At 38.8% G+C, this 13,136-nt stretch overlaps 1 protein-coding gene across 3 annotated transcripts; it reads left to right on the top strand.

Moving 5' to 3' along the window:
• The first annotated feature begins 6,463 nt into the window (after positions 1-6,463).
• LOC111338844 (uncharacterized) lies at positions 6,464-12,035 on the top strand. 3 transcript variants are annotated; one of them, XM_088729167.1, is made up of 5 exons: positions 6,464-6,666; positions 7,025-7,141; positions 9,120-9,247; positions 9,523-9,762; positions 10,495-12,035. In XM_088729167.1, exons 3-5 carry the CDS (start codon positions 9,176-9,178, stop codon positions 11,044-11,046), a joined length of 864 nt encoding a protein of 287 aa, XP_088585293.1. In that variant the 5' UTR covers positions 6,464-6,666; positions 7,025-7,141; positions 9,120-9,175; the 3' UTR covers positions 11,047-12,035. The 3 variants fall into 3 exon arrangements, with proteins under 3 accessions (XP_088585293.1, XP_022801117.2, XP_022801119.2); XM_022945382.2 differs by lacking the exon at positions 7,025-7,141; XM_022945384.2 differs by lacking the exons at positions 7,025-7,141; positions 9,120-9,247.
• Positions 12,036-13,136: the final 1,101 nt, after the last annotated feature.

Below are 13,136 nucleotides of genomic sequence, written 5' to 3'. Positions count from 1 at the left end.
TATTTTCAAACGGTTATTTGTAAAAATTAAGTTCAATACGAAGTTTCTAGATATTTTTTTCAGTGGTCTTACTGCTTTCATAGCGTGTATGCTAACTTAAGGCTGGAGTAAAAGTGGACGGTGGGGGAGGGAGAGGGTAAAAGTCAGAAGACCGTGTAATCCCACTCACTCACCCTCTCCCCTCTGTTTCCATTTGACCGTCGCTCACTCCTTGGTATAAATTTTGCATTCCCCGGCCTTTCGCTCTTGTGAAAATCAAAGATGGCTCCTATGATTTTCACCAAGAATTACAGAGCACTCGCTCGCAAAAATTACGCTTGCCTTCCTCTGCAGATACTTCAATGGCGGCTATTCTGAGAGAAAAAACTGAATTCATTCGGAAAATTTATCACACATGAGTGACACTCCCTTGTAAGAAAGAGACTAACAATTCACAATTTTTATTTGCAAGTGAAGCAAGCAAAAAAACTAGCATTGTGAAAATTAAGGAGACTGTTGCCAGTCAACAAGCGAGCGTTTAGAGGAATTCAGACAAGTTTCGATTCTGGGTGACGCCACTGAGCCTAATGTTATCAAATTTCTAAAAGGCTATCTTCGCTGCCGCAGCGATAGAAAGAGAGGCGGTGAAAGGAAGGACTAAAATTTTTTAATGATGGCCAAAGGTTCCGGGCATCGAGTTTCTTTTCTCATCTCTATGGAAACGATCTGCTATTTAAAAAAGATGGAAAATTATTGTCTTGAGAATGATATTAAATCAATGTTGCACTAGACAAATGCTTCAAAATAACCTGCATTTTGCGTTAATGTTCACACCTATGATTTTCTGACATTTTATGAGTGGAGCTGTTCAGAGAGTAGTTTCGAAATCGTTGTAAACAGGTTAGGACTGAAAATTGATAGAATTAAATCTGTTTACGACAAAATTATGTCTCTTATGTCAACGATAAAAGTGCAAATAAAGTTGCACGAAAGTAGGATTTTTCAACTTTCTGTTTTTGAATTAATACGCTGAGGCGAAGTCTCAAGCTGTCTAGAGAAATTCTAGGAATGTGGTTTTTCAAATCATCTCAACGACATGTTCAACGATTAAGGGAAGAGATCATTTGATTTAAATTAAAAATCCTAAATAAAACATAACCTCAATTTTTTTAAAAATCTTAAACCTATAGATCAATATTTTACTGATATGTGGACCTCGATGGTTTGCTTTCAAACATAATGAGAAGAAAAGAAGTAAAAAGGTGTCCTCGCTTCTCTCAAAAGAGTTACAGTTACAACTTTTAGACTGGTATGATATAGAATTTTTTCATGTGATTAGAAATTGGTTAGGGAGTTTATCGCCCAGAGGATACACATGGTTTTCAGGGGAGGGAGATATAAATCAGCAATCGCCAACAGAGTATAAGAGGGGGCTTTGGGGGAGGGGGAAGGGCTGTAGAAAATTGACTGCCAATTAAAAACCAACGAGGGGAGATCATAAGTATTACAAACCCTTATGGAGGGTTCAGGTAAGTTTTATCGTGACACAGCCAAAATCTTCCGACCTCACCCCTCCCCTCCTCCCCCCCGCCCCCGTTCCTGGGCGGGAAAATAATGTACATACGGTAAGGTACACGGCCCTTCCTCTCTTGGTAATGACCAGGATGAAATGACTTACAGATTTATTTCAGCGCCATAGTTTGGAAGAATTGATCTTCAAATCTCTTGCAGTGGAAGTATCTTAACGGACAATCGAAAGTATACAGCTCTAGGACCGATTTCACAATAACCTTTTTTAACTGGTGTGGCAACATGGGCGGCAAATGCCACGAGGGGTGCGTGAGGATTTGTGAGGCGAGGGATCTGGTACGAGAAATTCTTTCCAGATCGAATTCCCACAGACTTTCCACGCGTTCGCGCACTCGCTTCCCTCACCGGTTCGAAACCCACGTGTTTACCAGGTCTAAATTACTGCAACGCAGTTGATTACAATGTGTGCACCTGCTAATTCCGAGTAATATTCGAAGCGATCCGAAGAAATTGTCACCAAGCGTTGAACAACCAAATGCGTTCCCAAACAAACAAAAGCTAAGAGCGAGGAATATCGAGTAAAACTCGGCAGACTTCTTTGTGGACGCAGAAGTCGTTCACCTCCATAAGAGGGAGTAGCCATAAAAATGAATTCAAGCGCAATAGTATGATTCTGTTTCTTTTTACCACCATTCATTCTTACTCTTTACCGTTTACAAATCAAGCTCCTTTAAGTGGTCTTCTGCTGAATTTGAAGACGATGTTTTATTTTTACATTTCCACATCTCGAGGGTGCCAGCTCGGCACTAAATCATCCACCTATCTAACCTAAATATAGCTTATTATAGTTTAAGTTTTCACATGATTCTCAACACAATTGAACACGATTTTAAAACTATAAAGTTTTTCTACTTTTTAAAAGACTTTAGTTAGGGCCACAAAACGGCCACATCCGCCTATGAAGGTATTTGTCGATAAAATTCGTTTAACCATTTATAAGGGAAGGCAAAATCGGATTGGGTTTAGCTCTGTATTCGCTTAACAGACGCTTGATGTTTGCTTAATAAAAAGTCCATGTATTTTCATTCATGATCATTTATCTATGTTTTGCAATAGTGGGATACTCGTGACACTCATACTCATCAAAATAAAACTAATTTCGTGTCTCATCAGCGCCTAGAGAGGATACGATTAAGCAAAATTAAACCTTTCCAGTTAACAGGGTTCACCTTGAATTTGATTGAAAACGCTTCAGGATTTGCGTAGAAAAAGCCGACAGTTTGGTAATTTACTTAAACTATAATCGTTTGAAATGAAAATGAAATTAATAAGGGATGAAGAAAGTGGAGAAAGTGGATTTGTTACACCGTAGGTAATTGATATCAACAGCTAGTGCCCTTATCAAGTTTGGTTGAAACAACACATTCCCCTCTAAATTTTGAGGCATTTTCATGACGTCCGATTTTCTCGTTCGTTGAATTATACGGGGAAATGAGAAAATGGTTCAACCTCCATACATCTGTGATTACGGCTTTTGATGATACAGAAATCCTATAAACACTCCTGAATTCGAAAGGAAAAATTTCTGTCACTGGCAGCTTTATATAAATGCAATTATTTATAAGCAAAGCCCTTAAATTATAGAATTTCCATCAGAACCATTCGTTGTTGATCTTTCTGTGTTAATCGTAGTTGAACCTGTGCGAAAAGGGTCAAAAAAGTTATTAGCAAACAGGAAAGAGAACAATCGCGTTGTTATTACGCTGGGAAAGAAAAGATCAAATTCAAAGAAATACTACGGTGTTTTTTTTTTAATGCAAAAAAATCAGTAAAATTTCTGAGAATTACATGATTAAGGGATAAACTGTACCTCAGAACAGCTTAATTGTTAGAATAAGCTCACCAGCCGACGAGAAACAGCTTTTTTCCCCGAAAGTTATAAGGTCTTATGACCACAAGTGGACGCGACGACTGTTGTTCTAAATTAACAATAGGCTGTCATCACGATTTATTTTCTTGGTTCGATTTTGCTATTACACTTCAATTAACTCCCTCTCACAACTCTAACGAAAACACACCACATCTCATTGTAAAGGTGTAGTCTGATCGTCCGGGTGAGTGTAGTCCTGAGAAGGACTGTTGTCGGTGGCAGTGACTGACGTTTCGACAACCTGTGCGGAAGTCATCATCAGAGTCAGTAGAATGTTCTTATTCCAGTTCGTGTGAAATGATCGGTTGGTTTTGCCGTGACAGGACTACACTCACCCGGACGATCAGACTACACCTTCACATGTTGCCCCCGGGTTCAAACCATTTACTGCATCTCATTGTAAGCACGTGGAACAGCACCATATATGGGGCGATAAGACACGTGCTGCATACATGCGGTTTGGTTATGTAATAGATAAACGAAATCACTTATGTTTAAGATTAATAAATGTAACGTACAGTTTCCAACAAATTATCGTTTGAAAAGACCTGCATGATTCTATATAACATTGATTTCTTTAAATTCAATGACCAAAATGCTTGAGTATTACTCTAAATCTATTGATTTTGATCGCTGTGGAATATCTGGGTTCGACAACCGTCTCCCACTGAATGACAATTACACACTGGCTGAATCGCTGATTTGAATATTAATAAGAGTGAAAGACCTGAGAAGGTTTTCAGCTCAACCAAAGTAAAACGCGAATCTGGTATTGGATTTTTCACCCATTTCGAACGCTCGTACTGTTTGTCTCAATAGAGGGTCCCAAAACGACTAACGGTTACGATTTTGACCATTTTACGGCTAACGGTTACTTATTTTCCGTTGCGATTAAAGGAACATTTCTTAATTAAAGCTAACTTTTTCAGTTTTACGACAAACGGTTAAAATTTGTCTAGGCCTGTAGAAGTCTTGTGATCGGTAAGCAATATGATAATTAGGCCTTAAGATGTTAAAAAAAAAAAAAGGAAAAAAAGGGCTTCGCAAGATCGATCTGATTAATTGCGTGATCAATCAGCTGGACCGGCTGGGTTGTTCAAAACACAATTAACCTAATCCGGGGTTAGTGTAAATTTTTATTTCTCTTTAATAGCTTTGCAAAGGAATTTTTCTTTTGTGTTTTTATCCGGTTAGTTTTGAGTCTTACTGAGATGAACCCCAACAAAACCTTGGCTCTTATACACGCTCTTTCACGCGAGAAATCAAAGCCAAAGTTAACTTTTAATCCTAGATTGAGGATCACCCCTTTTCGAAAAACCCTATTTTTTTATAGATCGTGTGATCTTTAACCATGTGTTGGCGTGATATTTATCACGTGTTGGCGTATGAAGGCCAAGCTCGAATTAACAACCATCACGCATACAAATCGAGAACGAATAATCCAATATTTTCGCATAAATCTACTTGCTAACAACAAGCCAGGCTCAAACCAGGCGAGTGTCGTAGCCAATTAGATTGCAGAATTTGTGACAAAACACATGTAGATAACACTATTTATTTACATTATATTAGATTGCCGTTAATCGTTCGTTTTAGGAAAATAGGGCTTAACTAACCCTTTTATTACATCTATTTTTAAATCACTGGTGGTCTCTGTAATCTGATTGGCTCTAATTGGTGCGATTTATTCGCAAATCGCACCATTTTTTGTTCTAAATTACGCTTGACTGAGTTTTTGACACATGACGTCAAAGTCTTTCTGTTTTGCGTAGAAAATAAGATGTAAGAGTGTTTCTGGTTCCGCTTTATCTAAAAACCGGCTCAGTACTGCATCCCTAAAATCTTTGAATTGACCAAGTCCTGTATTTGGGCGATTTCAAAATGGATGTAATAAAGTTGAACCTCGTGTCGTGCAATTTTGGTCTGAAATTATGCTTGGGATTTCAAATCGAACTCGCGCTGCGCGCTCGTTCGATTTTGAAATCACGCGTATGATTTCAGCCCAAATTGCACTCCACGAGGTTCAATTACCATTATCAATTGACTCGCAGAAATGATATTAACAGGTCCTTTCTCCGTCTAATATAAATCTATACATAATCCAGAAAAAAGGTAATGAGAATACTTAAACTTATCGGGTAGAAATCATCTTGACCTAACACTAAATTCTCGTAGCTAATCTACAAGGAAATGTGTAGCAAGTAGAGGGAAGAATTTTAAAACAATCAGATCTTGCAAATAAACAGGTTAGTGAAGAGAAAAAACCATACTAAGTCGGTAAATGCCCTTTGTAATGTGACGCTGATATGGTCCTTGGCCTTGCAGTGTTAGTGCGTTTTAGCAAGGTATTAAATCGAAAACAACCTTTTCATCTCAGTGGTTTTGGTAGTTCATGGCTGATGCATAAACACCATAATCGAAAATATAGTGTTCATACTTTCATACTGGTAAATTGTAAATCACACAGAGGTTTTAGGATCGCAATTAGTAATTGAGATCATGCCTCTAAGTTAAAGATTCGATACTTTTTATATAATTTCTCTGAAAATGTATACATATGTATACGTATATATTATATATCCAAATTTATACTTAGCAGATTTACCTCAGACTTTATCAAAACGTTTCCGCCAGGCCAACACATAGTAAATCCACAGATTAAAAAAAGGTTTTTCAAATGAGATCGGGGCTGGACTGACAGTCTTTGAATAATATTAAATCTTGTACTCCAGGCGATATGATTGGTCTATTCAGCGGGCCGTATTTCATTGTAAGGCCCGCTTAATTCAAAAGTTTGTTTGAATTGAGACCTTGACTAAAATAAGTAACGTTGCGACTTTCATCACTTAATAATCTAAAACGTTGAATACATTATATAAAAAGGTTTGTTTGAGCTTTTTTGAGAGAGCCCGAGTTTAGACCTAATGCAAGGGAAGTTAATTCTCTGCAACGTGTATGGACTGGAAAGAGGCCTGGGCTAGTCACAAGTCCCCACACGGCATCAGCAGGTGTTGTCGAAAAAAAAGACAATATGACAAAGCCACTGATACGACGGCGAGTACTCCTGTGTGTAAACTAAATATATTGTACAGTCCAACTGAATTGCTAGATTAGAACAGAAGTGGCAGAGGGGAAAAAAAGGTTCATTATTTTCGAATCCATAAGCGGATGAGGGCGATATAAACCGATATTTCAGCGCGAGGAGAGGAAAAACCAGGGTTATCGAGGTAATAATGAATTTTTACTGTCGTAAATTTTTATGTGAATTGATCCCGCATATATTAACAGAATGTTTAAGAGACGTCGTAGATTTAAGATAAATCCTCGAGATCACACACACAGAAATACTTTTTTATTCGACCAAAATTTTTCTGAAGACTAGCAATTACCTTAGGAAAGATGTCTTTTATCAAACGCGCTCCCCAGATTTTGAATAATATTTGAAACTAAACCCTGGGGAAGACTTGTTTACATATAGCCAAAGCTGTTTGATTTAAACCACCCGGTAGAGAAATATATAAAAAGAATAAAAATAAAAAAATGTATATGCTAACTTTATCAACATGATATTTGCGTTTCCACAAGATAAAAAAATTGACATCTGGAGTGTAAGAAATATATAACAACACCAAGATAGCTCAGTGATCGACGAAATTTACATTTTGGGCAGACGATGGCAACTGATAAATTCAAACGAGAAAGGTAATTTTCATTCACTTTATTTAATTTTGATCGACTTTTCAACATAGAAATTTGTTTCCTTTTCTTTTCACCGATTTCTCAATATATTTACCGCCAGATTCATCTGGTAAGCTGTACAACCATCGAGACCATAAGTTCAGTCTTCAAAAAAATATGTAAAAAAGCATTTGTACTCATATCTTTATTAATGTTGGTGTCTTCGGAAGAGCGAAAAATGTGCCCACAAAGGGAAAAGTAAATTTTTTTGTATATTTGCATGCAGGATATCGACAAAGGCCAACTTCGCATTCGTGCCTGTGTGATGCTGGTAATGTTCTTTCGGACCTTCTTTATGAGAGAAAACCTGCAGATTTTATTGTCTTGTATTTGAATCACCTAAAATGTTGCCAAAACGTATATCATCCGTTTGAAAAAAACAGTTATTCTATGATTCATTCAAGTTCGACATCTTCCCCAGAAACAAATACCAGTGTAAGTCGACCAGAATTGCTTCCGCAGTGGTCTCAGTTGTAAAGCCAAGCGGCGTTTCTTACAGTGAATGTACAGGATTATCTAATAAATCCTTAGCATTACAGTACCATCAATACTTTTCCTTGGGCAGTACCGGAACCAAGATAATCCCCACATCGGTCACCATGACGATAAGCCGACGAATCAAGCCGTCTCGTAACGATATGCACCTCGGCTACATGCATCTCCCCAGCCCCTTTCACCCGGCTTCACGGCATGTACTACGCTGTCATTGAAAGCCTGGTGACAGGTTGCTATTTTTTAGCTCTCGCAACCTATGAATGAATCTTTATCATTATGCTTGGAAGGTAGCCTTTTTGGGCGGATTTTTTCAGCCTGTAATCCTTCAAATTTCCAAGGCAACTGAGGTCTTCTTGAGGAAGTAACAAACAAATAAACAAACCAGGTTTCAAAACTCCCTAAAATACTCATGTCACAATAAAATTTGCCTCATCCCCTCTTTATACGCTATTGACGGCGACTGACCCCCCCTTCTATGCCCTTTCCCCATGGCCACCCCCCTTACAATCCTCCACTCCCCCCCTCCCCGCAATGACTAGGGAACTTAAGCAGTCAGGACTGCAACGCCACGGAAGACGTCGATTAAAAAATGAGTTTCTACTTTTCGTTAGAATTTCGAAAACGGCTGCATGTGTTTACCGTCACATAGGGCGCCAGACCTCAAACTCAACATAACGCATAAAAGTAGCCTTGAGTTCTAAATGTAAATTAAAATAATTTTCCGCCGCGGTTTCAGTTCGCAGGACGACGCAAATTTTGGTGATTTCACGTTGTTGTTTTGCAAAGGACGGCTAAGAAATGTACAAAGTTTTAAAACGCACGTGCTGGGCTATTGTTCTGCCAATTAGATGTATTGTTTTTCCACGTTCTCGTTGCCGTCGCCGTCGTGGTTTGCTTAAATTACCTATTAGGGAGCTTTAGCAAAGACGAGGGCAATGGCAACGAAAACGTCGTGTCGAAATCTAACTTTTCGTTTTTGTAACTCTTTCGAGATTATTCCGATGTGTTTAACTGGAAAAATGCTGGCGAACTATTCAGAGACTATATCATTACGAACGGCGTTAAAGTAAGGAAAAAGAAAGAAAAATTAACCGTCATCCGCTCACGTTCTCGAGAAAACCTAAAATTTGGTTATTTCACGTTGTTGATTTGCCGAGAATGGCAAAGAAATGTACCAAAATGTTAAAGCACGTGCAGGGCGACTGTTTTTGCTCATTAAGCCTGTTGTTTTGTGCCGCTCTCGTTGCTAAAGCTCCCTATTAATGGCTGGACCGTAACTAGAAATCCTAGCATTCCAAAAACGTTTTCTCTCACAAAACACTCCTAATCACGTAACGAGATGTCACAGATGAAAATAAACTATACCTAGAAAAATATTACGATCAAAGTATTCTAATAGGATGTAGGCTGACATTCTAACATCTTGCTTGTAAATATATTTTTCCAGCTTAAGCAAGCGTCGCCGCGCCTCACTGTACGAAGATTTGTAACTTTTGAACCTCAATGCAAGGAATACCTTTGTCAAAGTGCAACTTAAGCATGGTTGGACACAACGAACAGGAGCACGAAAATTTAGTGAGTTTCCCAATTTCTCCAAGCTCTTTACTTTTAGAGACCGCTCCTTTATGCCGTCATCGGAATTAACCCTCTTTCCGTTTTTATTCCCTCTCGTTTTCATTCGCCATATACCTTCTTTTTTTTTTTTTTTTTAGGCTTGAACCTTTAAGGTAGAACAACTCAACTCCTTTCGCTTCTCCAGTGGGTGGGATGGGCTGTGATGCGAGAAATGTCTTTTGTTGGTAAAGCGAAGGAAAAAAAGGGAGTTTAACCTGACTTGTTTCTTTTTTCAGATGCAGTCTCTACCTCGGGTGATAGCACTCAATGTTGGTGGACACTATTTTGAAACTAAGTTGTCCACACTGACCAAGGATAAAGACTCTATGTTAGCCGCCATGTTTAGTGGCCGGCACGAACTGGACACTGATAGTGAAGGGAGATATTTCATTGACCGGGATGGAACGTACTTCAAAGATATCCTAAATTATCTTCGAGACAGCACACAGCTACCATCCTCTGACAGAGCTCTCGAGGTAAGAACTCTTCTAGGAAGTATTTCTGTAAGAACTTCTTCCTATAGTTATCTTGAGTCTTTAGGCGCAGGCAGGGTAAATATATTTTCTACAGGTTTTGACCGGCGACAGCCCGCTTTTATAGGTTTTTTATTTTCTGGCATTGTAAGAGCATAGAGAACTTGTGCATATGCTCCCAGTACTAATTTACTATTATTATCACGCAGCAGTTTAAAACTTTTGTATTCTATAAACAATAAGAATAGTATGACGGGGTGCATGAGCGTAGCCCGTTAACTATAGTGAAATCAAAATCTATATACGGAACAAAAAAACAAAAAAACCTCGAGAAATAAAAAAGATAAGCTATTTCGGGTATCCAAATCTAAAATAGTCATTATAAATTCTTTAAAAATCTATTACTTATTTCGACTATGAAAGAGTTAATCAGCGACGATCTCTTCCTAAGTTTCTAATAATCCACAGAATTTTTGAAGGCAAAGAGTTAAATAGTACGCGATGTTCATTGTTCATGTTACAACTTTACAAATTTAATTATTATTATTATTATTATTATTATTATTACTATCATTATCATTAAAGCCACTATAAAGTCCAATTTTTGCGAAATTCTACCTCTTACGAGGAGCGGCCCCTACTTTTCACCATAACTGAAAGCAGAAGGCGAGGGGAAATTACAGTGATAAATAAAGTTTGCTCTATAAAGGTTTAAAGAGTATTTATTTACGGCAGGTTTACAAGGAAGCACAATTCTACCAAATACAAGGCTTGATCAACACTCTAGAACGTTTCTCCAACGTCTTTGCACAAAAACTAGAAGAGAAAAAGAAATCTAGGCTGGGAAGCGATTTTGAAAAGTGGCAACAAGATATCATCACTCGCGCGCAAAACAAGAGTCTCCAAAACCTGACGTCTACAAGTAAAGTGAGCCTGCTGTCGGAAGAGGATCATAAAAAGATTATGGAATGCGGAGACTGCGTCGGTCCGCATGCGCACAATCTGGTAGTATCCAAACCTGCTAAACAGGGGGTAATTCATCATCAGGAGACATTTGATTACGTACAGCGACGGTTCAAGGAAACTGAACTTGTTGTTTGTATTCTCACGAATGCGGATATGAAAATGTTCATAAGCATCACCGAGGCCGACTTTAGAAATAATGGGTACTGCGTTAGCTTTCGTGAGGAAAAAATCCGTTGTAAGAATGTCAAGTTGCATTATGGGATAGGAAAAGAGGAGTGTCGGTTTAACCTAACGGAACACGTGGTCGAGTTTGAATGGTGATTAAGCGACCTTGGCTAGCTCTTATGAGCGAAGGAATGGGGGGGAGGGATAGGGAGGAATCGCGCTCGCCACAACTTGCCGACCCCCTCCACTTTATCGAGACACTGTAAATTATAGGTAAACAGATGTTCCCCTTTTTATGTTCCTCCCCCTCCCCCGTATAAATTTCCTACCCCGTGCCCTTTCATCTCCTGTGTCCCAGGCCCCTCCCACCCCTTACCTTTCTGGCCTCCTTCTCCCCTGTCCGCACCTCTTGGGAGTAGTCCATAGAAAACGCGTCATTTTTGCGTGGTTCAGGCAAGCACCATGGAAACGCAAGGGGTGAGATTATCCTCGTGCACGTCTCGCTCCTCGCGCTCGTCTCGCATCAACTTCCGCGCGCCAGAAAAACGCAAAAAAATTAATATAGCTTGTTCTGCAAAATTCTTTGGCGTGAGCTTCAAAATTAATTAATGGTCACTTGTTTGAAATAAATTTACTGGAATTCCTATCCAACACCGTGTCTGGAGTTGCGGACATTGAAGTGAAACATGCGGATAAAGATACCGTTGACGCTGAGGCGTGGAGACAATGCCAGCAATGAACGCTCAAATGAATCTAGAATATCTTCTATTATATACGTACCACTTGTGCTGTTATACATTTTTCAAATGTAACTTACAAGAGAAACGTTTTTAAGAGAGAGAAATTAAGTAAAACGATAGGTATTTAACCTTTTTAGAAAGAAAAAGCGTATACTTCCCTCCCATAATCTCCTACAAGCATTTCAGAGGGTCTCATCGGGTTAAACGATAGCCGTAAAATAGCCAAAATTTTAACTGTAAAAGCCATCACCCCATTAAGACACTTATTTTAAAACTTTTGAACAAAATGTTCAAAACAACTGAACAAGGCTGGCATTACCTTTTTTCATTTTGGTAAGGCAGTTTTCATCTCAGAATTTAGAACACATTCTTGTCTTCCGGAAATAAACGAAAAACAGAAAAAGTGTTCATTGTCCATCTCTGCAATTGTAATTGTCGTCGTCTTTGACAGAAGCGCGCGGTGATTAATGGGATGGATGCCACCTTGCAGTAGCTACTTCCGCCTGGCGCCAGCGGACTCTTCCTCATGTACGCACGATACTCGCGACACACAAAGTCTTTTCAGCAAGAAGTCGCCGTAACTATGAGTAACAGAAAAGGTGTGAATAAATATGAACACAGTGGAACCTCGATTTAACGAACCTCTATATAACGAAGTCCTCGGTATAACAAACTATACTTCAGTTTCAGCCCGGCTAAAGTTACAGTAAAATGTATGTCACAGAACCTCGATATAACGAACACTCGATGTAACGAACCAATTTCCCCAGTCCCTTGGCACCTCGTTAAATCGAGGTTCCACTGCAAAGGGCTTGTACAGAACCAAATATTTAAGCCGATTGTTTATATACAACACACCTTGATTCTATTTTCAGTACTTAACCCGTTGCATGCTAACATCAGTATGCATATTCTCTATACTGTTCTCTATGTATTTCCTAAGCTGCTGACAAGCAGAATTTGTTAAACAATCAAGAGTTTCTTTAGATGGTGACCATTTCCTTTACTCTCGTGACCACAATGTGTGCTTCAGGGGTGATATCGTAGGGAGAAATTAGATGCTGGTCACCTAGGAATATCCATATGAGAGTCATCGACTAATATCAAATGGCTTTATTGACGGCTGAGAATAAAATTCTAAAATTTTAAACTTCTCAGTATAAAAATTATAGGTCTTTTTTAAGGTTGAAGGCCAGCTGACTTCATTCAGGCGCTCTATTGAGGTATGATCACATTGAAACCTGCATTACGCAGACATTTGGACTAAAAAATACAATGCAATTGATATTTTATTGCTTTTGATTTCCCAACAGGGCATTGTAACACTAGTAATACAAATTTTAGCCAAAGGCCCGCAGAAAAAATTGCAATTAATGTAAAATCTCAAACAGTGCGGAACTGTGCCAGCACCAATAATTATTCATCGCTCTTTTGCGTAGCTGGCGGTTTTGTGATGAGTGGGCGACGCCGCGAGAGGCTTGGGCCTGAAAATAATTTACCACGATT

The sequence above is a fragment of the Stylophora pistillata genome, chromosome 7 (genome assembly GCF_964205215.1).
Source record: "Stylophora pistillata chromosome 7, jaStyPist1.2, whole genome shotgun sequence".
Classification (NCBI taxonomy): Eukaryota; Metazoa; Cnidaria; class Anthozoa; order Scleractinia; family Pocilloporidae; genus Stylophora; species Stylophora pistillata.
This window is presented reverse-complemented; position numbering and strand designations above follow the sequence as displayed.